The sequence below is a fragment of the Atractosteus spatula genome, chromosome 3 (assembly GCF_055471065.1).
Source record: "Atractosteus spatula isolate fAtrSpa1 chromosome 3, fAtrSpa1.hap1, whole genome shotgun sequence".
NCBI classification, from domain to species: domain Eukaryota; kingdom Metazoa; phylum Chordata; class Actinopteri; order Semionotiformes; family Lepisosteidae; genus Atractosteus; species Atractosteus spatula.
In genome coordinates this window covers 75,434,892-75,455,689 of record NC_142708.1, presented here as the reverse complement: position 1 = coordinate 75,455,689, position 20,798 = coordinate 75,434,892, and the positions used below count along the sequence as shown (strand labels likewise).

General features: G+C 50.7%; 1 protein-coding gene across 1 annotated transcript in view; it reads left to right on the top strand.

Annotated features, from left to right (window-relative positions):
• plekhg2 (pleckstrin homology domain containing, family G (with RhoGef domain) member 2) overlaps positions 1-20,798 on the top strand; it is a 45,472-nt gene that overhangs the window by 22,405 nt on the left and 2,269 nt on the right. Inside the window, exons 3-11 of the mRNA XM_088912038.1 lie at positions 1,257-1,675; positions 6,267-6,367; positions 13,946-14,012; positions 15,165-15,211; positions 15,516-15,666; positions 16,155-16,286; positions 17,255-17,437; positions 17,875-17,967; positions 19,000-19,086. Of these exons, the coding sequence (XP_088768164.1) occupies positions 1,257-1,675; positions 6,267-6,367; positions 13,946-14,012; positions 15,165-15,211; positions 15,516-15,666; positions 16,155-16,286; positions 17,255-17,437; positions 17,875-17,967; positions 19,000-19,086 (1,280 nt within the window). The remainder of the gene's footprint in view (positions 1-1,256; positions 1,676-6,266; positions 6,368-13,945; positions 14,013-15,164; positions 15,212-15,515; positions 15,667-16,154; positions 16,287-17,254; positions 17,438-17,874; positions 17,968-18,999; positions 19,087-20,798) is intronic.

Here is a 20,798-nt window from a genome sequence, read left to right as displayed (position 1 = left end):
AGCTTGTTTGTTTAATTGAGGCTTTAAAGTTGGCAATGCAGTAACAGTGTGAGAATGCTGTACTAGTGCACTTGCCAAGGGCAGCCCTTGCAAGAGTTAAGCTGTTGATTTCCAGAGACCTGGAGAACCTGCAGGACTGAGGCCCTTGGAGCCCTTGATCTATAGGATGCCTGTCACATGCCGCAGCACAGAGGAATCCTGCCTGGAGAGTTGTGGGTTCAAGCTTAAGCTGAGGACACGAGCTCTGTACTCATTGTAAATAGGATTTTGTATATAAAGCAAAACAGCAGTGATCATAATCGCTGTTCATTTGGGTAAGGGAAACTGAAATAGTGAAAACACAGAGGGTGCAGACCGAGGCAGAAGTGTCAGTGGTAGCTTTTCATGTCTCCTGTCACAGAGCGTCGTGTGTCAGGATGTCTCATCATGGTCTGTGTGCTTCCTTCTTCACGAAGTGGGCAGACTGCTCGAGAGATGTTGAGTGGAAAAGTGGGCTGAAACGGCGCGCCTCTCCTGAGACCGTCTGCGATGTACCCCACTTTTCACCCCGAGTCCCCCATGTCAGGCCCATCCAGCCCCTGCTGGCTGCTGATCTCTACCGCTGTTTCAGTGGGATTGATTGCGAAAGAGAAACTGAAACACCGCGCCAGGCCGCTTCGGGGCTCCGCTGAGCTTCCTGCAGCGAAGTGCCAACGTGCCCTCTCAGTGCCCACAGACAGGGCATCTGTGCCCAGGAGGAAGACATTTCCACTTGCTGCAGGCTGAACAGCATCGTTTTTAAACGTTTGCAAGAGAGAAGCAAAGAAGGGACAGCCTTAATTAAGACACTCGGTTTGCAGCTGGATCGGTCCCAGTCCTGTAGTGCTGCTTTTGTTTCAGGTTTTGTGCCCTCTCAGAATTCAATGACCTAATACAACTGATGAGGTGGATAAGAAGTTAAATCAGGTGTTGATCAAGTGCGAAACTGAAAGATACAGTATGTCTAAGAACCCTGCAGACACACATGCAAAGTCTCAAAACACTTGATGTGCGCAGACGTAGCTGTTAGACCATTCTGCTCACTAACAATGAGGCAGCAGTGTGGCGCAGTGGTCGGGGTTCAGGATTCTGGATGTAGATCCCCGCTCGAACCCCTCGAGATGATGCCGTGCTCTATAAAATTCTTGTGATCCAGATCCAGAGTAATGAATTCTTGCGATGAGTCCGCTCTGCTCGGTGCGTGGCCTGACCGGGCTTCCTGTCCCCTCTGCCCGCAGCTGCCCAGCGGCCCTCCTCCGTCTCGTCTCTGAGCAGCATCGTGGGCAGGATGGCGTCCACAGAGCCTGCCTGCCGCGGCAGCTGCACCTCCGTCAACACCGTGTGCTCGGACAGCGACCGCGCCGCCAGCCTCAGCTCCTCCGCCTCCTCCGCCTCCCTGCAGGACGGGCCCGGCGGCGGCGGCGGGTCCCTGCCGTACGCCCCGCCCCAGCGCAACGGCAGCGACATCAGCCTGGACCTCACGCCACTCTCCCAGCTGGAGGAGCGGGGCTGCGCGGGCCACGCCCTGCCGCCCGCGCCCGCCCTGGCCGCCCTGGGCGACGCGGGCCGTGCCAAGCTGTCCCGCCTGGACCGCGTGGTCCTGGAGATCGTGGAGACGGAGCAGGCCTACGTGCGGGACCTGAAGAGCATCGTGGAGGTAAGCCTGGAATTCATCGCGGACGCTGGGGAAGGGCAGGGCACAGGGCCTGGAATAGGAGAAAAACACCTTTATATCAGGTGCCAGCAGCCATATCACGATGCAGCTCCCAGCTGGCAGCCCACTGGAGCCCAGCAGGTGTGAGTCTGGCCAGTACCTGGATGGGAGACCTCCTGGGAAATCTGAGGTTGCTGTTGGAAGTGGTGTAATTGGGGCCAGCAGGGGGCGCTCACCCTCCAGGCTGTGTGGGTCCTAATGCTCCAGTATAGTGACAGGGACACTATACTGTAAATGAGAGCTGTCCTTTGGATAAAACATAACACCTTGGTCCTGACTCTCCGTGGTCATTAAAAATCCCAGGGTGTTTCTCGAAAAGAGTAGAGCAAAACTAAACAGTGAAAGAAACAGCCGGCAGTATGATCCGCACAGCTCCGCGATCAGACACTCCCTCGTCTTGTAGAGCTGAAATGAGAATCTCACGCAGATCATATCCAGCTCTTTTCCAGGATTAATGTTCTTTTCCTGCTCTTTGTTTTTGTAATAAACACATTGGTGGGGGAGGGGGACCGGGAACTGCAGCTGTCCAGAATTCGCAAGCCGCTTCACGGCCACAGCGCGGTGAAACGCGACAGCGGGTTCGGGCAGGATGCGCACCGGAGCCAGAGCCATTAGTTCAATTAGGAGTAATTGAGCCAGGGCCGGGGAGATGGAGAAAGGAGGCTGTGTTTTTCAACACGTTTATTCGATTTAGAAAGGAGGCGAGACTCCTGGAGGGACCCTGGTGGGTCAGGGGTCAAAGGTCAATGTTTGGGGAGTAGAATTTGTACTAGTGGGGCATTTTCAACGAGCCCTGAAATTGCGGGCCCGAACACAGAATTCACAAGAATTCACACTGCTTCCGTTTTACTGCTGGAATGCGATCTAGGAAGTCTGAGCCGCAGTTTTAACATGCTTACCCAAGATGACCCTGTCATATGAGAATAGGGCCAGATGAGATGCATCCCGTCCAAGGTATATATACCCAGACCCGTTCTGAGAGGCTCTGAGGCTGGCCACTCCAGGACAAGATCAGAACCTGACCTGAAAAAGAGCCGTCTGCTCCAGAACTTAATTTCCCACCCCCCACCCCACACGCTCCAGCGAGGAATAACTTCGTGTTTGCACGCAGATCTCGCCCAGCAGAATAGCGACACAGCCGAAACCCCCATTTCAGTGGCTTTCAGAGCCCCCTGCGGAGCTTGAGCAGTCCAGTCAAGTGCACACAGCTGGCGCCCGTGGGCACCTCATGCTTGGGGTTTTTTGTGCACAGCTATGTGTGCCACAAACGGCACAATCGTTTTTTCTGAACAGCGTGCGATGGAAATAAAAGGAGACCTCCAGTGTTAACGAGCTGTAAAAATAAATAGGAGGAGCAGAGAAGGAACTGATCTTTAGGGGCTGAAAACTTTGGGTGGGACCCAGAGAGGGGCTGTTTCTGAGGAGTGAGGCCTGGGGGGCACAGAGGGGGACCATCGGCCAGCAATGTGTGCCCGTGGCCGGGCTGGGTCGGGCCAAGCTGGATCAGCTGGGGGAGTCTGGTTTTAATCGGGGGCCAAGCAGTGGGGTGATGTCAACGGCGACAGTAATGAAAACCAACCGTGACGGCAGCCTGTTTGGGGGAGGAGGTCGTAAAGGGAGAGAAGCCCCCTTTCGCCTGAAGCTCGGCCAGATCGGACAGGAAAAGGAGGGGGGTGAGGCGAGGGTTTTTGGCTGTAGCCCCCGTTAGAAAGCTCCTGGGACCAGGGAAGAAGGAGGAAGGGGGGGACTGAGAGGCCCTTGTATCTCGTGTTAGGGGGGATCTGAGCGAAGGAGGGGCATCTCTTCTGCTGTTCCTAAAACCTCCGACCTTTTCTCTGAATTCCAACGTGCAAAAATTTAAACGAGCTGCACGAGACAGTGTTTTTTTTTCTTTCTTCCTTTCCTCCTTGGTTTCTTTCTGATTCATGTTCTCTGTGGCTTGTCTTTTCCTCGTCAGACCTCAGACATGTTTTTTTTTCTCAAAGGCACCTCTGTCTTTGGCGTGTTAGGCTTGTGTCTTATCGCAGATTGGGCTCTCCTGACAGCTTCCAGAATGTGATTACCCTTTCCCCTCCCTGCCACGGTTTCTCTCTGGAGTCTGCTGGGACGGTGTCTGTTTGACTCGCCCAGTTTGCTTTTGAAAGAAATGTTCGTTTGAAATGTTCTGGTAGGTGGGAGCACAGAAAGCCCAGTCTCACCGTGCCTGTTTGGAACTGGTTGGTGCCCATACTCCTTTGCTTTTTTCATGTTTGTTTACCCAGAATCATTTGAAAAGGGCACAGCTGGGATCAGCCCCACAAACCGGTTTGTTTTGCTTTCAGAGTCAGCTGCATCTGGAGCCAGACTCCCAAGGGGAAGCAGTCTGACCCACCTCACCCTCTCAGTGCACTGTCGTTGTTGGGCCTTCGGAAATAGCCTTCTGTCTGGGCCAAAAATGGCTTATCAGACTAACGAGCTAGGCACTTGGAAATCGCGTCGAAGTCCAACAATTTGGTATAAATGGGGCTGAAACATCTGAGATAAGTGCTGAGCGACTTGAAATTAGTTTTTTGTGTGTGTGTGTACAGAGACTGGAGAGTTCCGGCTCTTTAACGTTGCCATTCAAACTAAATTACTGTGTCGTTCTTAGCGAGATCATGAGGCAGAGTGAAATCATGGTCCTCCTGGCAGGGCTTGAATTCCTGCCAACTCCCAAACATTGCCTTAAAAGACAAAGCATGCTCTGTGATCCTGTAAAAATAACCTGAGGTTAGAGCGTTTGAGTTTTCCAAGCGGCGACATAATTGCCCGCACTCTCATGCCTCCATACAGAACCGTTAGGTTACAGAAACGCCTGGTCATTTTCTGCTCGTAAATCTTGCAGTTTGAATTAGCACTTCTCGCTCTGTCTGCAGTCTTGTTTTTTTTTGTGCATAGGAGAATCCAGTCCTCTGAGAGAGCTGAGAGATCTGTCTGAAATCATAAAAATGGTCAATTTTGACTTCATGAGCAGAGGACTGCATCGATCTAAAACTGCGAGAGAAGCAGAACCCGCAGTTCCTCCTGCAGAAGCTGCTCGGAGCGTTTCAGGGGTTCGGTGTTGTTCGTCTTTACGCAGCCAGTGGGATAGAGGATCTGCAGCAGGAGCGTGTGAAGGGATCATGGTCACACATTCACCCTTCCCCATCTGAGGAAACCTTCATTATTTCACTGACACCAGAAACTCGAATCTAGCCAATCTGATACCTCTAATAATGCTTTATTAGGTATGAATGCCACTCACAGAACATCTAACTACATAAAATGATTTCTTCATGTGTGCTCTCTATGTTCAAGTTCTGCACGTGAATTGTGAGGTGTGCACTAGATGAATGTATAGGTATAAATGCATAAATAATTTATTTCTTCTTCACCAGGTTTTCAGTAGCTGTTTAATGTGTAAAGAAATCTCACAAAGCCATCTATCAAACTGAAGGCCCGGCTGAAACATTAGCTCATAACATTACTTAATATTTGTGGGTTTAGCACTTACGTCATGTGATCAGCCACTTTAAGAGGAAATAGCAGAGCCCACAATGCAGCTGGCTTTGGAAAGCCTGACATTGACAAGTCAAATGCTGTGAGGCTCTGAATGCGCAAATGTTTAACTGTATTTTGTACAGTTCAGTTGAGTTTTGTCCTGGTTTCCCACTGTGCATTATGCAGTTTCCCACAATGCAACATGCTTTAACATACTTCTCCACCCTTTATCACTGTTTTCCCACAATGCCACAGCACTTGGTCACACACTGCCCTGGTTTCATAATGGTGGTCCACAAGGAAGATGTATTAAAGAAATCAGTTTTAACCTGCAAAATGTACACATTTCAACTCAGCTGTTGGATAAAATATGCACAGCTCTGAGTATTGCGGTCAGATCCCTTGTGCCTAACACAAGCTGTTCCCAAAAGGTTCTGACACTTTTGATTTGGCTCTGACCAACGCCCAGATGTTTTGGCCTGTGAATAACAAGTGATGTCTGAAAGCTTCCCACTTTCCTAAAGCTGCTACCCCGGCGAGAAGCCCTGTCGTGGGAGAGTGCGTCAACCTTGGCCGGTGGTTACGAAAAAATAGATAAGCCACAAAAATCTGTTTTCTCACCACTGAACATGGAGCTACATTTCCCAAGAGAAGGGAGAAGAAAATACAGAGCAAAGTTCTGCAGAAGGGGGAGCCTTTTTTCTCTTGTCAGTGTCAGTTGCTGAGGCCGCAGAGAGCTTCTACAGTACATCACAGATCCGAGTGAAGTTCAGCTCCATGTCCTTCTCTTGAGGAGAGCTGGGAAGCAAGGGGAGTGAGCTGCAGTGCCTCTCAGACACTCGCAGGGCACTGTTCCTGCCTTCTCACTGCCCCTGCACTGAGATTGCAAGAGTTAACTGGGTGGGGGTGAAGAGAAGGGCATTTTGAATGAATTTCAAGCCTGTGTGGGAGCAAACACATGTCCCAGACCCTGCTTTGCCAGGTGTCTTGCTGTGGCGCTGAAGTGCTCATGTCTGTTTTCTCCTTCCCTGGCCAGGATTATTTGGGATGTATCATAGACTGCGGAGACCTGCCACTCAAGCCAGAGGAGGTCAGCACTCTCTTCTGCAACATAGAGGACATATACGAGTTCAACAGGTACGTGGGAATGCTCCTCTCTTGGAACTCTGAAAACCCCTCCCAGCGTCTCGGTACGGTACAGTTCTGTCTCTTCCATTCCTGCTCGGCTCACAGGCTGCTGAGCAGAGAAATTTGGGCCCCCTGCTGTCATGCAAGGTCGTTGTAAGGCAGCAGTGGAATTTAGTCCACAGCCAAGCGGAACCACAAGGCGGCCTTCAGCACAGTGCACCACTGACCCGTTCTTCTGTTGCAGTGTTTGTATGTTTTTGCTCATGCTGTGCTTTCTCTCGCCCTTACAATGACCCTAGCGCACAGAACCGAGGACAGTCTACAGTGAGTAGAAGCAGCAGAAATGTGATTTCAGCGGGTCTTGACAGCACACGCTGTCGAGTTAAGGAGTCTAGCTGTTGTAGGTGCTAGCTGGCGGTTGAGCAGAGGATCTCTGCCAGCAGTTTCTTGAAAGAAACCAGGATATCTTCTTCAGCAGTGGTCTGGGTGGCATCTTTCTGAGTCTCCCCTGTCTGCTGCATGTTTGTGTTAACAGCTGACATGGGGGGCTGTGAGGGCAGGGTCAGTGGGAGTCATATGCCCACAGGAGACACAGACCAGCAGGACGGCTGAGACCAGGTTAGACAGCCTGAAGCAGGGCAGTGCCATTGCGAGTTAATTTTTTTCATCAAGGTGGAATTTCTTCATGAAAGATGGATGAACTATTACAGCACAGCAACTTCCAGCACTGCCACGTGATGAAAGAAAAGGAGGCTGCCTTCTACAGAAGACAATCACCACCTAACCACCAAGTCCCAGAGTGAACAGAGCGAGGGTCCCAGTCAGAGCAGGGAGAAGAGGTCCGTCTCCTGTGGATTGGAAGGGAGACATGTGCTGCCTGGACCTGGAACAGCACTGTCACTTTCTAGACAAGAGGCTGCTTTAAGAAGGACGAGAGGAAAACTCTCTATTATCCAGCTCATTTTGGTAGTTAGTAGCTTCCAGGGTCTCACCCAGCCATTTCTTCAAAGAAACCAGGGGATCATCTGCAACAAGCTTGTTCCCCACTCCCACAGCCCTTTGTGTAGAGAGCTGCCTCCTGTTCTCACTTGTAAACGCTCTTACAAAAAGCATTCAGAAACCTTGACAAAGGGGGCAGAGAGGAATGTCCCAGGAAGGACCATAGTGGCAGCAGTGGTCTCCTCTTGTCAGAAAAACGACTTCCCTGCTTAATGTCGAGCTGGGCAATCTTTCCCCAATCCGAGAGGCAGGCTCATTCAAAGGGAGCTCCTTGAAAGAGGCCTGGCAGTGCTGTGGACTCCAAGCATCCCACTGCCACCTGCCCTCCGCACCGGCTCCGGGGCAGAAAATCCCTCGCTCTCTCCAGCAGACACACAGACTGGGAAGAGTGGCTGGGCTGGGAAAAGACCAGCACCGTATAGAAAGACTTCAGGATATGATCACAGGTGGTCTCAGCACCTCCCTAAAACTCGCTGTGCCCACACGTTCCTGGCAGGCGGTGTTCTCTAGAGGAAAGCAGTGCTTTCCTGTTAGACATTGGTGTGTTATAATAACCGGTTCTCTGTTACCTTATTATATGGTCCCTTCTTGGAATACAGCTCGTGCCCTTTCCTGGGTGTGAGGCCAGCTAATTAGTACTGCTGGAAATGGAAGACGAATTTGAAATCTTTTGGACGGCTTGTTTTGAGGCATGTAAGAGCAGAATCCAGATGTTCAGAATCCGTGTTTTTACACCCTGTCCCCTAGCTGCCGGAGTTCATGTTTTCCTCGGAATTCATGGTGTTATCAAGTCCTGTGCTGTTCCTGGTCGGTGCTGGCAGTCTCGGGAGCAGTGCGCGGATGCCATTTTACTGACCGCTCCAGCCTGGCCCTGAAGTAGTTCCTTCTCGTGCTGCATGTGCGTTCCGCTCGGCCTGTAGAAAGGGCTGGGCCTCGCTGGCAGATTTGTCTTGTCCTGGCGCTCATCAGCCTTGGATTAACAGAGCAGGAGATCAGTGTTGAGGCTGTCTTCCTGTTCTGCTTCCTGCTTCTGTGTGCTTGTCTGCGATCCCTTCGGCCACAGAGGGCCTGGACTCTGGTCTGTGGGACCCAGGGCTTGTTGTACTGTAGTTCATTCCACTCAAATATACAACGCAAGCCTGATCTCCGTAGCGGAGCCCCTCAGTCTGCAGAATGGTTTCCCATGTGTGATTTCTGCCTGCCCAGCTGTAGCTGGGGGCCCCTGATGCAGCACATACTGTAGCCTGGCCCCCCTGGGCTTGACAGATTTTGCAGGACTGGCCAGTTTCCAAGAAGAGCAGATCAAGTCCTTTCTCTATGAAAAACACATCTGTTGGCATTTCTGCGGCTCCGGTGCAAGGACCTCATTCATTTCACTTCAGTGAAGTCCTGCAAAGTTTCCAATCTAACAGCCCCCCGTGTTTGCGCCTCCTCCGTTTTGTCTTTGCCATTGTGCTGGCGATATACTGCCTCTCCTGCGGTAGAGCTGTGTGGGACGTTGTCTCATTGTCACATGTGCAGTGACACATTGACAGATCGGCCAGTTTGTGTCAGGACGCCGGCTTTCCAGATCTTTTCCACGTACCGCAGTGTTAAACACTCTCTCAGAGTGATGGATTATTGTTTTGCTCTTGGAGTCTGAGCCATGCTTCCTGTAACATAAATTCTGGCGGAAGATCCCAGTTCACACAGTTTCTTGGTGCAGAACAATTTGTATGAATGGTATCGGGGACGAGTGATGAGGCTGTTTGTGCCCCCAGTCTTTTGGGCATCATCTAGGGTCTGACCTTACAAGACATGGAGTGAAATCTGTCCAGCTTGCCCACTGCTCCACAGCCTCAAACAATAGAGATGTTCAAATTCAGGGCAAGATATTTGGAAGACAACCGCAAGCACAGCTGAAATTTATCTAGCTGTGCTTTATTGCAGCAAGGGAATTCTGTGCACCTCGCATTAAAAATGAACCACAACCCCCAAAAAAACACACAAGGTATGTGAATGAGACCCAGTTACAGCCAGAGATCCAGGAGCTGTTGATCTTGGAAGTGCCCGTCTCTTTTTCCTGGACCGGAGCGCAGAGAGAAACACACGCACACCCACACAGGAGAACATGGTTAAAACCTGTTACATTGTGACGTCGCCCTCCCCTCCTCCTCTTCCAGACGTTTTGTGCTTGTCTAAGGGCAGTAGAGCTGGCTGCAGAGGCCATGAAGATAGAAGTGATCGCCTGTCTTCTCAATCTCCCATCAGACCAGAATCATATACAGAAATCCAGAACACTTTTAGTCGGAGGAGCTGAGATTCATGGATCATCCCTGTGGTCCAGTCGGAGGGTGGGAAGGCAGGAGCGCCAGTCCTCCTTTGGGCAGGGAGTGACCAATGGGAATTGAACCCTAGACCCTGGCCCTTTCATTGGCACCACCTAGTGGTTACTGAAAAGAAAATTCCCAGCCTGACATTGAAAGGAGGAGGAGACCAACAACAATTTCCACAGAACACTTCAAGCCAAACAAGGCAGAGCTTCGTTTCCAAACCCCCTCGGATTGTCTTTCTCCGTTTTATAAGTGTAAGGAATTTTGGGATCGTGGCTGAAGCGCGTCACACGCCAGACCCCGGCTCGGTTCAGGGAGGTCACACGTGAGCTGGCTGGGGTTCTCCGGTTAGTCGTTTTTGGGAGACACCCAGGCATGTGCGACCTCCTCTGCCGGGCCGCCAGAGAGACCCCTCCGGTGAGTGGGAGGAGGGCCGAGGAGCGGAGGCCCTGATCTGTATCGCCGATCTGGGGTTTGAAGAGTCTCGGCTGCGTACGTGGGCGTGTTATCATTCAAGTTTAATTCTCTCAAAACTCCCTGCCTTCCTTTGCACTGCGCGTGCAGGAGAAAACTCAGAACACATCTGTACATTACTGCTGCACATCCGCCCGGTACCGAAGGCATTTATTAGACTTGATATGTGAATTGATACAGCCCATTGCTAGTCAGTGTTCTCTGCCATTGTGGCTTGGATAAAGCGGTTTGTTTTTTTAACATTCTGTTTTTACAGGCCTCTTTAAAGATGACCAAAGTGGTTCTTTTATTCCTGTAATAATAATTCCAGCTGACACTTCAAGTGCTGAAGGCTGTATCGCTGGTTATGGTTAATAATAATTGGAAGATGGGCTTCAGCAATTTGACATGTGGTTTGTTAAAGTCTATCATAAGACCACTGAGCTCCAGCTTTACGTTTTATTCAAGGACTCAAATCCAGAATCAAAACCTCTTAAAAACAAGCCCCCTTTAAATTCTCTGCTTTCCAGCACAGACTAGCACACCCTTCCACAATTACTGTACTTCTGTCACCTCGTTCAGAGGAAGAACTTGCAATGCGAAAAATTCCCTCTTCCCCTTCCTTACTGTGCCCCTCTGTCCTCTTTTCTGCCCCTGTCCTCTCCTTCTGCTCCTCTCTCCCTCTCTCCTCCTCTGCCCCTCTCCTCCTCTCTGTGCCCAGCTCTCCTCTGTCCTCATCTCCCCTCCTTTCTACTCCTCTCTCCTCCTGTCTCTGCCCCTCTCCCCTCCTCTCTCCTCCTCTCACCTCCTGTCTTTGCCCCTCTCCCCTCCTCTCTTCTCCTGTCTCTGCCCCTCTCCCCTCCTCTCTTCTCCTGTCTCTGCCTCTCTCCCCTCCTCTCTTCTCCTGTCTCTGCCCCTCTCCCCTCCTCTCTCCTCCTCTCACCTCCTGTCTTTGCCCCTCTCCCCTCCTCTCTTCTCCTGTCTCTGCCCCTCTCCCCTCCTCTCTTCTCCTGTCTCTGCCCCTCTCCCCTCCTCTCTTCTCCTGTCTCTGCCCCTCTCCTCTCCTCTCTCCTCCTCTCTCCTCCTGTCCCGGCCCTTCTCCTCTCTGCCCTCTTTCCCTTTCTCTGTACAGACTAATCCAAAACAAACCAATTGAATTCATTTGCATTCTGCAACAAAATCCCCCCAGATCTCTGCCTGGAGGGGGGCTCAGGTCACTGCACTGGTGATTATTTGACAGACAGACTCCCTGTTTCGGCAGCAGTTGAGGGGGTGGGGGTGAGCACTCCAGGATGGGATGGGAATGGGGGGGGAGAGGGGAATGGTGGGAGGGTTGATGATGAGCCAAACGCAGATGAATCCCATCTGCGCTCGTTTAAGGGGCTGCTAGGATGGATCGGAGGGAGAGTAACAAACAAGGGCTTTGTGGAAGTTGTGTTCAGAATTATTGCTCTGCTATCTGATCCATCTGTCCTCTGCCTTTCCATCTGATGCTGTTCTGAGCAGGATTCCTACATTTAGGCACTTTCCTTTCCCCTTGCAACATTTGCACTCTTGGGCTTCCCCCTGGCACAGCTTCCGGCTGTGTGGCTGTCCGAGGTGGGCAGCAAGCTGCGTGTGAGGATGCGAGTGCTGGGAGTCTCTGGCCGAGAAGGGTGCTGGTTTAGTGTGCTCCTGCTGTACTGTCACTGCAGCTCCGCTCTGGGCTCTCAAGCACAGAGAGGTCTTGGAATTGCCTGCTGGGCTGCAGACTTCATTTGGCAGCTCTGTGGCATTACGCAGAGCTGGAAATTCAAGGCTCTTCCTGCCATTCTTATAACAAACGCTTACTGGAGCCACTGCAGAGTCTTTGGCAGCGTCTGCAGCAGGGATGACCAACAGGGATGAAGATAGCTGCAGGGTTTTCTGGTTTTGATTTCATTCAAGGCCTAAATGCATGAATACACTTGGCTTTTGGGCTTAATTGGTCAAAACTGCAATTTGTTCCAGGTGCTTAGAGACCGTTTAGAGAGACCTATAAACCCTGCAGGATGGTGTCTGTACAGGAGCTGAGCTGGTGTTCGGAAGCATTTGGCTGGGACAGCAATTTTCATCCCTACAACAGTCAAAATATTGGAAACAGCCAGCACTTAATCACCGCTTTTTAAAAACTTTGTTAAAACATGCATCCCAGATTAAGGTAAAAACAAGAGTCATGTCCTTGTTGATTTTATACCTTACAGTAACAAGCAAGATTTTCAAGCTTAGCTCTGTAGCTGTGCACGGAGCTCTGCTGCCAGCTTGGCATTTTAATCTCGGTAAACGCTGTCAAAACCTAGTAACTGATACGTTTTCAATTAGTCCAGAGAGCATCTGCAACTCCTTAGCGATGTTTGCAGAGGAGAGTTTCTCACGATCCCATTTTTGGCGTAGAGTTTCCATGCGACAGACTGGCGCGTTTCTCCAGGTTTTAGGAATTGTTGGCGGCTCCTGGAGTCATGCAGCTCCTGTTCTGTGGTCCCTCGCTGGCAGTGATTGCCCTCTGAGCCCACGGATACTGTGTAACCAACGAGTCAGATGTCCCCGTAGGAATTAACAGCGGCGAGACCAGTACCCCGGCTGACCAGCCACTGGTCCACATCCGGTCACTCTCTTCTCTGGGTCTCATTCATGTGGGCGATGCACCACCACTGTCAGCTTAATCTAAGCTTTCTTATCCTCTGCAGGAAATTAGTTTTATGGCACCATCTAATACAACAAAACAATGGTACAGTAGTGTTACAGAATTTACATTATTTCAGAGTGAGATTGCGGGGGGGTGAAAGATTTCCTGAGTGTGTTACTGTTACACCTGGGGACACAGAGGAGTCTCCCAGATGCGAGTAGTGTAAATTCACAATGGAGGGGGTGAGACAGTCCATGATGCATAAGGCCTTCATTACAGCACTGTTTGTAGAGGATATTTAAGTTGATTAAGTCAACTTCACATGATGCAGATGGCCAGCAACATAGGCACAACCTCAGAGCAGCATGTTGTGACTGTCTTTTTGTGCAAAGCACCCTGTTGTTATGCATTGGTTTGCGAACTGATTACTGCAACTCCTTGCACACTTGGGTTTCTTAACACACGCTGCACAAACTTCAATATGTGAAGAATTCAGCAATCAGAATCCTGACCAGGTCTTGTACAAGTGATCACATTACTCCTGTCACAGAGTCCTTGCACTGGCTTCCTGTCAGGTGTTGAGTCGACTTCAAGATCCTCATCCTATAAGGCTCTACATGGCTCGGTATCTCAGTACCTGTCTGACATACTATCATCCTGCTCCCCTCCTTGCAACCTTCATTCTTCTGACTGGTCTCCTGTCTGTCCCCCAAGCCCGGCTACACTCTGGGGGTGACAGGGCCTTCTCCTGCTGTGCCCCAAAACTCTGGAGCTCTATCCCCAAGGATATCAGAGATTCAACATACCTGAGCTCTTTCAAATCAAGACTCAAAACCATCTTGTTTAGAAGGGCTTTTATGTAATTGGTGTCTGTCTCTACTCATTTGCATCTTCTGCTGCATTTCTAATCTCTTGTGTTTATTTGTACTAATTTATTTATCTCCTGTTTTATTCAGTTTTAGCTTTTGTTCCTGTAAATTGCTTTGAGAAGCAACTTCTGAAGACGCTATATAAACACGATGATGATGATCATTACTGTTGTTATTATTATTATTAAAAACAAATTGTCAGATTGCTAGAACAATAGGATCTGTATGGGAAGCTGTTTTTTCTTGCCTGGAAGTGTGCTCACAGCTCCAGCCTGGAGCTCTGACCTGTCCTGCTGGCTTGGTTTGACAGCGAGCTGCTGGAAGACCTGGAGAGATGCAGTCAGGCAGCTGCCATCGCCGAGTGTTTCGTGGAAAGGGTGAGTGTCCTGGGGTGAGAGGGAGAAGATTCAAACTGCACAAAACAGTCCACACAGAAGGTTGCCTGGTCAAGTCATTTCAAAGCATACTCAGGTAATCGCAACAGCACGTGGTTTTATTTCTTTGCAAAAGTAACACATCTGGTGACTTTAATAGCTTGAGGTTTAATAAGTGTTTAAACTGCACTGCACCTGAATCTGCCATCTGCCTTTTCCAAACCTTTCAAACCTCCCTGTGATGTGGCAGGAGGTGGCTTTGTGAGGAAGCCACCATCTTGGCTCAAGGCCACCTCCTGTCAGGCCTGGGTTTTGAGCCAAGATGGTGGTTACCTCACAGAGTCACTGCTCAGTACACCACTGCACCGCACCCCCTCGGTACCTCCCCCACTCCCTCCAGAAAGAAAAAAGTAAGACACAAACGAAAAATTCAAGCCCTTTGGCAAGGAAACAGCTCATGCCAGATGCTTTCAGACAGGCGATCTCTCACGCTGCAGTGTGGTGAGCCATTCGGTCACAGCTGGCCGTCAGCGCGGAGGTGGCTGCACAGATTTCGGCACGCAGGCTGAACCCCTCATTGTGGTCTTTTTTTACTGCTTCCTCTCCTTCAGGCAAGACCTGGGAAGCACCCTGGTATCCTCAGGCTCCCGCTGTGTGCTTTCAGTGAATGTGCCAGAGTTACTGCAAATGAGAAAATGGGAGTGGAAATGAGCTACCAAGAAGTACAGTAGATTCAATTAAGCAATTACTGGGTGTATTTTTAGCTGAGGTACAGTCTGACCTGCTCACCCGGGGAAGTCGAACTGATCTGAGCCCAGAATGTGCTTCTACACCAAGGAGCAGCTGGACTGCACGCCTGCAGGTCTGGGTAATAAATCATCGGTGTACGCAGACTGGGAGCAGCGTGCTTCAATGCAGCCAGTTATTTTGTCCAATTCAGAGAGGACTGAACAGATCTGGCTCTGGAAGCCGCTGCAGTCGGGTAAACCAGCTTTTCTGCAGGGCAGGTCCTTCTGGCCGACACGCTGCCTGGTGCCAGCCCACTCGGCCAGACCCCTCTGAGAACCACTTTGTGTCCCGTGAAAAAAGAAAGCTGTGTTTGGCCCCTGTTTACAGATGCTGATGTCTGCCTCTCCCTCTGGTCTCCTTTTGCAGAGCGAAGCCTTCGACATTTACACCCTCTACTGCATGAACTACCCCAAGTAAGTCTCTCGTGCTCTCTGCTTCCTGGTGGACCTGAAACGTTGTGGGCTGTTCCCTTCAATTCTCAGCTGTGAGCAGGCTGCTGTTACTCCTAATGGACTGAGCTTTCCCACAGTTCTAAATCCGACCATGCTCGCTCTCCGAGCCGCAGTGCGAATGTCTAGGATGGGCTCTAGAAAGTGGGAACGCCAGGGTAGTGGATTGCTGTGCTGGCAGATGGTGAAGTGGCACCAGCACCTGTGGGCTTGTGGGCTCAGCTAACCCCTCTCCTCTTCTCTCTGCCCCCCTCCCCACCTCGCTCAGCTCCGTGGCTGTTCTGCGGGACTGCATGAAGAACGACAGCCTGGTGCGTTTCTTCCAGGAGCGCCAGACCACCCTCTCTCACTCCCTGCCTCTGGAGACGTACCTGCTGAAGCCCGTGCAGAGGATCCTCAAGTATCACCTTCTGCTGCAGGTCAGGAGAGGCAGGTCTCAATGGACAAAAAGCACAGGGGTCACGGGGGAAGGCTTAGAAGTTATTTGTGGGCCCCCCCTGGAAAAATTTGCCATTGGCAAAGCCAGTCTCCCAGACTGCATGGCATGAGGTGCCACTTCCAAAGACAAGAGACGGCCGGCAGATGATATATGACCTTGTATATTTAAGGCACGCACACACAGGAATGAAACCACAGTGAGGGACGCAGATGGTTGAAATCTGCTCACTGAGCGCTGAAGGAGATCTTTCTCTCCGAGTTTGGCTGGAGCCTTGTGCAGATGTGATGTGACAGGGGGTGGGCGTTAAATAACCATCAAGAGGCACAGCTGGCACCGCTCTCCGTTTGCCAGCCTGAAGAGCTCCTCTGCTTTTCCTTGTTAAAAACTGCGTCTGATGTTCCGGACCACAGCCAGAGCCTTGATCAGAGTGTGAGGAAGGGCCAACAGATGTGTCCTCTTTGTGTACAGGAGCTCTCCAAACACTTCGACAAGAGCGAGCCCGGGTACGAGGTGGTGGAGGAGGCCATCATCACCATGACAGCTGTGGCCTGGTACATCAACGACATGAAGCGGAAGCAGGAGCACGCCGTCAGGCTGCAGGTGACACGTCGAGAGGGGCTGAGCTCTCGGCTTCGCGGGTCTCGGATCGCTGCACACATATCCGGACAGCAGGGGGCGTGTCGAGAGGGGCTGAGCTCTCGGCTTCGCGGGTATCGGATCGCTGCACACATATCCAGCCAGAAGGGGGCGTGTCGAGAGGGGCTGAGCTCTCGGCTTCGCGGGTATCGGATCGCTGCACACATATCCGGACAGCAGGGGGCGTGTCGAGAGGGGCTGAGCTCTCGGCTTCGCGGGTATCGGATCGCTGCACACATATCCGGACAGCAGGGGGCGTGTCGAGAGGGGCTGAGCTCTCGGCTTCGCGGGTATCGGATCGCTGCACACATATCCGGACAGCAGGGGGCGTGTCGAGAGGGGCTGAGCTCTCGGCTTCGCGGGTCTCGGATCGCTGCACACATATCCGGACAGCAGGGGGCGTGTCGAGAGGGGCTGAGCTCTCGGCTTCGCGGGTCTCGGATCGCTGCACACATATCCGGACAGCAGGGGGCGTGTCGAGAGGGGCTGAGCTCTCGGCTTCGCGGGTATCGGATCGCTGCACACATATCCGGACAGCAGGGGGCGTGTCGAGAGGGGCTGAGCTCTCGGCTTCGCGGGTCTCAGATCGCTGCACACATATCCGGACAGCAGGGGGCGTGTCGAGAGGGGCTGAGCTCTCGGCTTCGCGGGTCTCGGATCGCTGCACACATATCCGGACAGCAGGGGGCGTGTCGAGAGGGGCTGAGCTCTCGGCTTCGCGGGTCTCAGATCGCTGCATGTGCATCATTGCAGTGATCGCTGGAACTGTGATAGAAATAATGTTCTCCTCTCCGGTCAGTAGAGATTGCTGTCTAGTGTTTATATTTTCTTTATAATACCTCTGTGAAGTTGTGGTTCTGTGGGTTTGTGAAACGCTGAAGCTAAAGTGTGGAGTCTGAGAGGCTGAACCTGCCGCTGGTCCCTGTTCGCAGGAGATCGAGAGCCTGCTGCTGAACTGGAACGGGCCGGACCTGAGCGGCTTTGGGGAACTGGTTCTGGAGGGTTCTTTCCGGGTCCAGCGGGTCAAGAAGGAGAGAGCCTTCTTCCTTTTTGACAAGATGCTACTCATCGCCAAGAAGAGGAATGAGAACTTTGTCTACAGCACCCACATTTTCGTAAGCACCCTCTCAACACACGCAGCTGCACCCTCCCTCCAGCTGGACACCCACCATGTGCACAGGGGAGCACGTCCTACTGCGGCCTGAAGAAAAGGGCAGCTCCTGGTTTTCACACCGCTGCAGTACTTTAGACTGTCCGCAGCTCAGATTCATGTCTTCTCCAGCGCATGAGCAGATCAACATATCAACACAGTACAAACAGGGCTTTTGCCTGGCTTGCAGATTGTAGATTGTTTTAGTTTTCCTGTATTTTTGTCGTTTCTATCCAGCTGCGACAACAATAAATAACACCCCCAGAACCGGGCAATGGTGTGCCATTAGAAAGCACGTGGTATTTACCTGTTACGGGCTGTCGGCGGTGTCTCTCTGTGGAGCGTGTGGGCTGACCTCCCCGCTGTGGTCCTGTGATTCTCACCCCTGCCTCTCTCTCCCAGTGCTGTAACCTGCTGCTGGCGGAGAACCTGAAGGACCCTCTGAGCTTCAAGGTGTCGGACCAGACCATCCCCAAGCAGCAGCACATTGTGCAGGTGGGGTCTGCTGGAGTGCCAGTGCGGGACTTCCGTAAGCAGGGGGCGGTCCCTCCACGGAAACTCCATCTGCCCATTCCCTCCATTTTCTGACCGCGTGCAGAGAGGCCAGAGCTCCCTTTCCCCAGCAACAGTCTCCAGCTGCTTCCCAGGCACCCCCGAGGCCAGCAGAGAGATAAACAAAAACTCTTTTTCGGATACACCAAAATCTCATCGCCTTTCAAGTCCTGAAGTGCCAGAACCGTTTGCTTCGGGTCAGCTTGCTCCCAGCGTGAAGCTCCCCCGCAGGGCGAGGAGAGATGAGTTAGTAAGACCTGCACTCGGCCCGTCTGGCTCAGGCGGTCATTAGCAGCTAATCGATCTAATTGATCAGCCATTTCTTGAAAGAAGCCGGACAATCGGCTTCAACCACATGGCTGAGTGGCTTGTTCCTCACTCCCACAAGCCGACAAAGAATCCATCCCCTAAACCGGACCCAAATTAGTCCCCCACTTAAATCATGATAATCCTGAAATCCATTTGTTTCTTTCTTTCACAAGCTGCCAGTCAGCAAAGACAGCAGTACGCTAACATGAAAATGTGTAGTTTGATGTGTACATACTTTGCAGACAAAATAAGATACAATAAACTGACACTTAAAAGATGCAAATCGTTCAGGCACTACAAACTATTTCTGCTGGGTAATGTAATGTCCCTTATGAAATCTTCCTTTGGTGAATTTATCGTGGTGGTTTATCAGTTCCACTGCGGTTTTATCAATCTGTACTGCTGTGGTTTCCTGTGAGTTTAACCACTTGTTTACTGTTTACTCTTCCTGTCCTGCATCATGTCAGCCTGGAACAGCATGCCATGGTGCTCCTGCGATAACCTGTAGTTGGGCACAGTGGAAGCAGACTGAAATATGTATATATATATATCCATAAGAAAGCCCTGCAGAACTACCATGTAACCAAGACAGAAGTACCAAAAATCATCGTGCAGAATCTACGAAGGTGTCATTTGATGAGTGGTGTTACGGCGATCTTTCTGCAGGCCAAGAACCAGGAGGAGAAGAGGCTGTGGCTGCACTACCTCAAGAGGTTGATTGTGGAGAATCACCCAGCCTCCCTGCCACAGAAGGTCAGTGTGCTCAGGCAGATACAGGCACGATCGCGACACAGCAGCACCACTCTCTACTAGACCGACCCTCTTATCCAACATATCTTACGTTACTAGCCATTTATACCGGAGCGATTTAGGTGAAGTAGTTTGGTCAAAGCTGCAACAGCAGTGTCTCACCTGGGACTAGAACCCGCAACCTCTCAGTTTCCGAAGCCTGGATCTTCAGTGCTGTGCCATGCATGTTTAACTGCTACAGGCTGAGGCTACGGTTGAGTCGCCCATTCGGGGAGTGTTAATACAGGCATCAAGCAGTGACGTGTGGGGAACATGGACAAGGCATGCCCCTGGCATTGCTGTGTGACAGCACTTGATTGCCTTTAAACCCAACAGGCACCATTTAACAACGGCGATGCTTGACCACAGGAGATCAATCCGCTGTTGCTTCATTGTCAATCACCCGGTCTTTCAGTCCTTCTCCAGGCCCTGGCAATTGGCTGCCTGGGTTTATCAGATTGAACACATTAACTTTTTAAATATAAGAGGGATTAATTTCAGTAGTAGACCCCAGTCTACAGATGCATTCAATTAGGAACTGAGTTTTAACTACTGTCAGGAACACGTGACAGCATTTCTACTAGTTGAAAAAACACAGTGGAGTCCTACTTTGCAATTAGTGCGATTATTATTGGTCATTAATGTATAAATTATTATTAATGCAATTATTGTTTCCTCTTTCTCATCTAAATGACGAGTGCAGAACCTTATGAAGAATCTCTGCACACCACTCGTATTAATACACATGGACAAACATTGCATAGATAAATGTGCATACTGTATATACATTATTATAGGATTTGTTTTTAACACTATCCACTGTCTCAGTGCTGTGAAATGTCAGACAGACTTCAGAAAGAATCACTTTGGGAGAAACAGCATGGTAAAAGCAGAGTACAGTGCAGTAAAGTGATGTGACATCATGGTAAAACATGTTTAGTTTTTGAAAATGGTATAAACTATTGATAGGAAACATGCAGCCTGGGGAGACATACTGTATGGAGGTCATGAAAGTATTCTTGGAATAAATCCATTTTATTAACACCAGCTTCATCCTTCATAAGACTGGTACACTTTTTGGGTGATTGGCGTCTTTGGGCTTCTCACTACCGCAGTGTCCTGGAATAACCCTGTTTAAATTCTGGTTGCCCATCACTGGTTTACGAGTGAGAAGTCACTGAGACACAGAGCACACGCATGGTGCCAGTGATGCAAAACCATGGGAAATATACAAAAACAGGGCACAGAGCTATCTGTAGGAAATGTTTTCGTGAGGCGTGAGATAGTAGTGTGCTTGAAGACCGGGCATTCCTTCCATGAAGCGTAAGAATGCAGGAACTTTTTCTGGTTCTCATGGTAAATTATAATCCATGCCAAGACAGGAGGCAAGCCTGTCAAGTGCACAAATACCACGCTGTTGAGGAAGCGAAGTAGGAAATTTAAGGCAGGTTAAAAAAATGTAGGAATGGGTGTCTTAATCCTGTCCCCTCCTCAGCCATTCTGTATTCCCCAAAAACTTGTCCTGTCCAGGCATCTTGACGCTGTGCTGCCTCCTAATGGCCAAACACTCTCACTGCACGGTTTTCACCATTCTGGTTGCGCACTGCGCAGACGAATGAAAGACAGAGTTATCTCTTTTTCTAAATTCCCAGCATTTTCTGATACAAGGAGCAAGA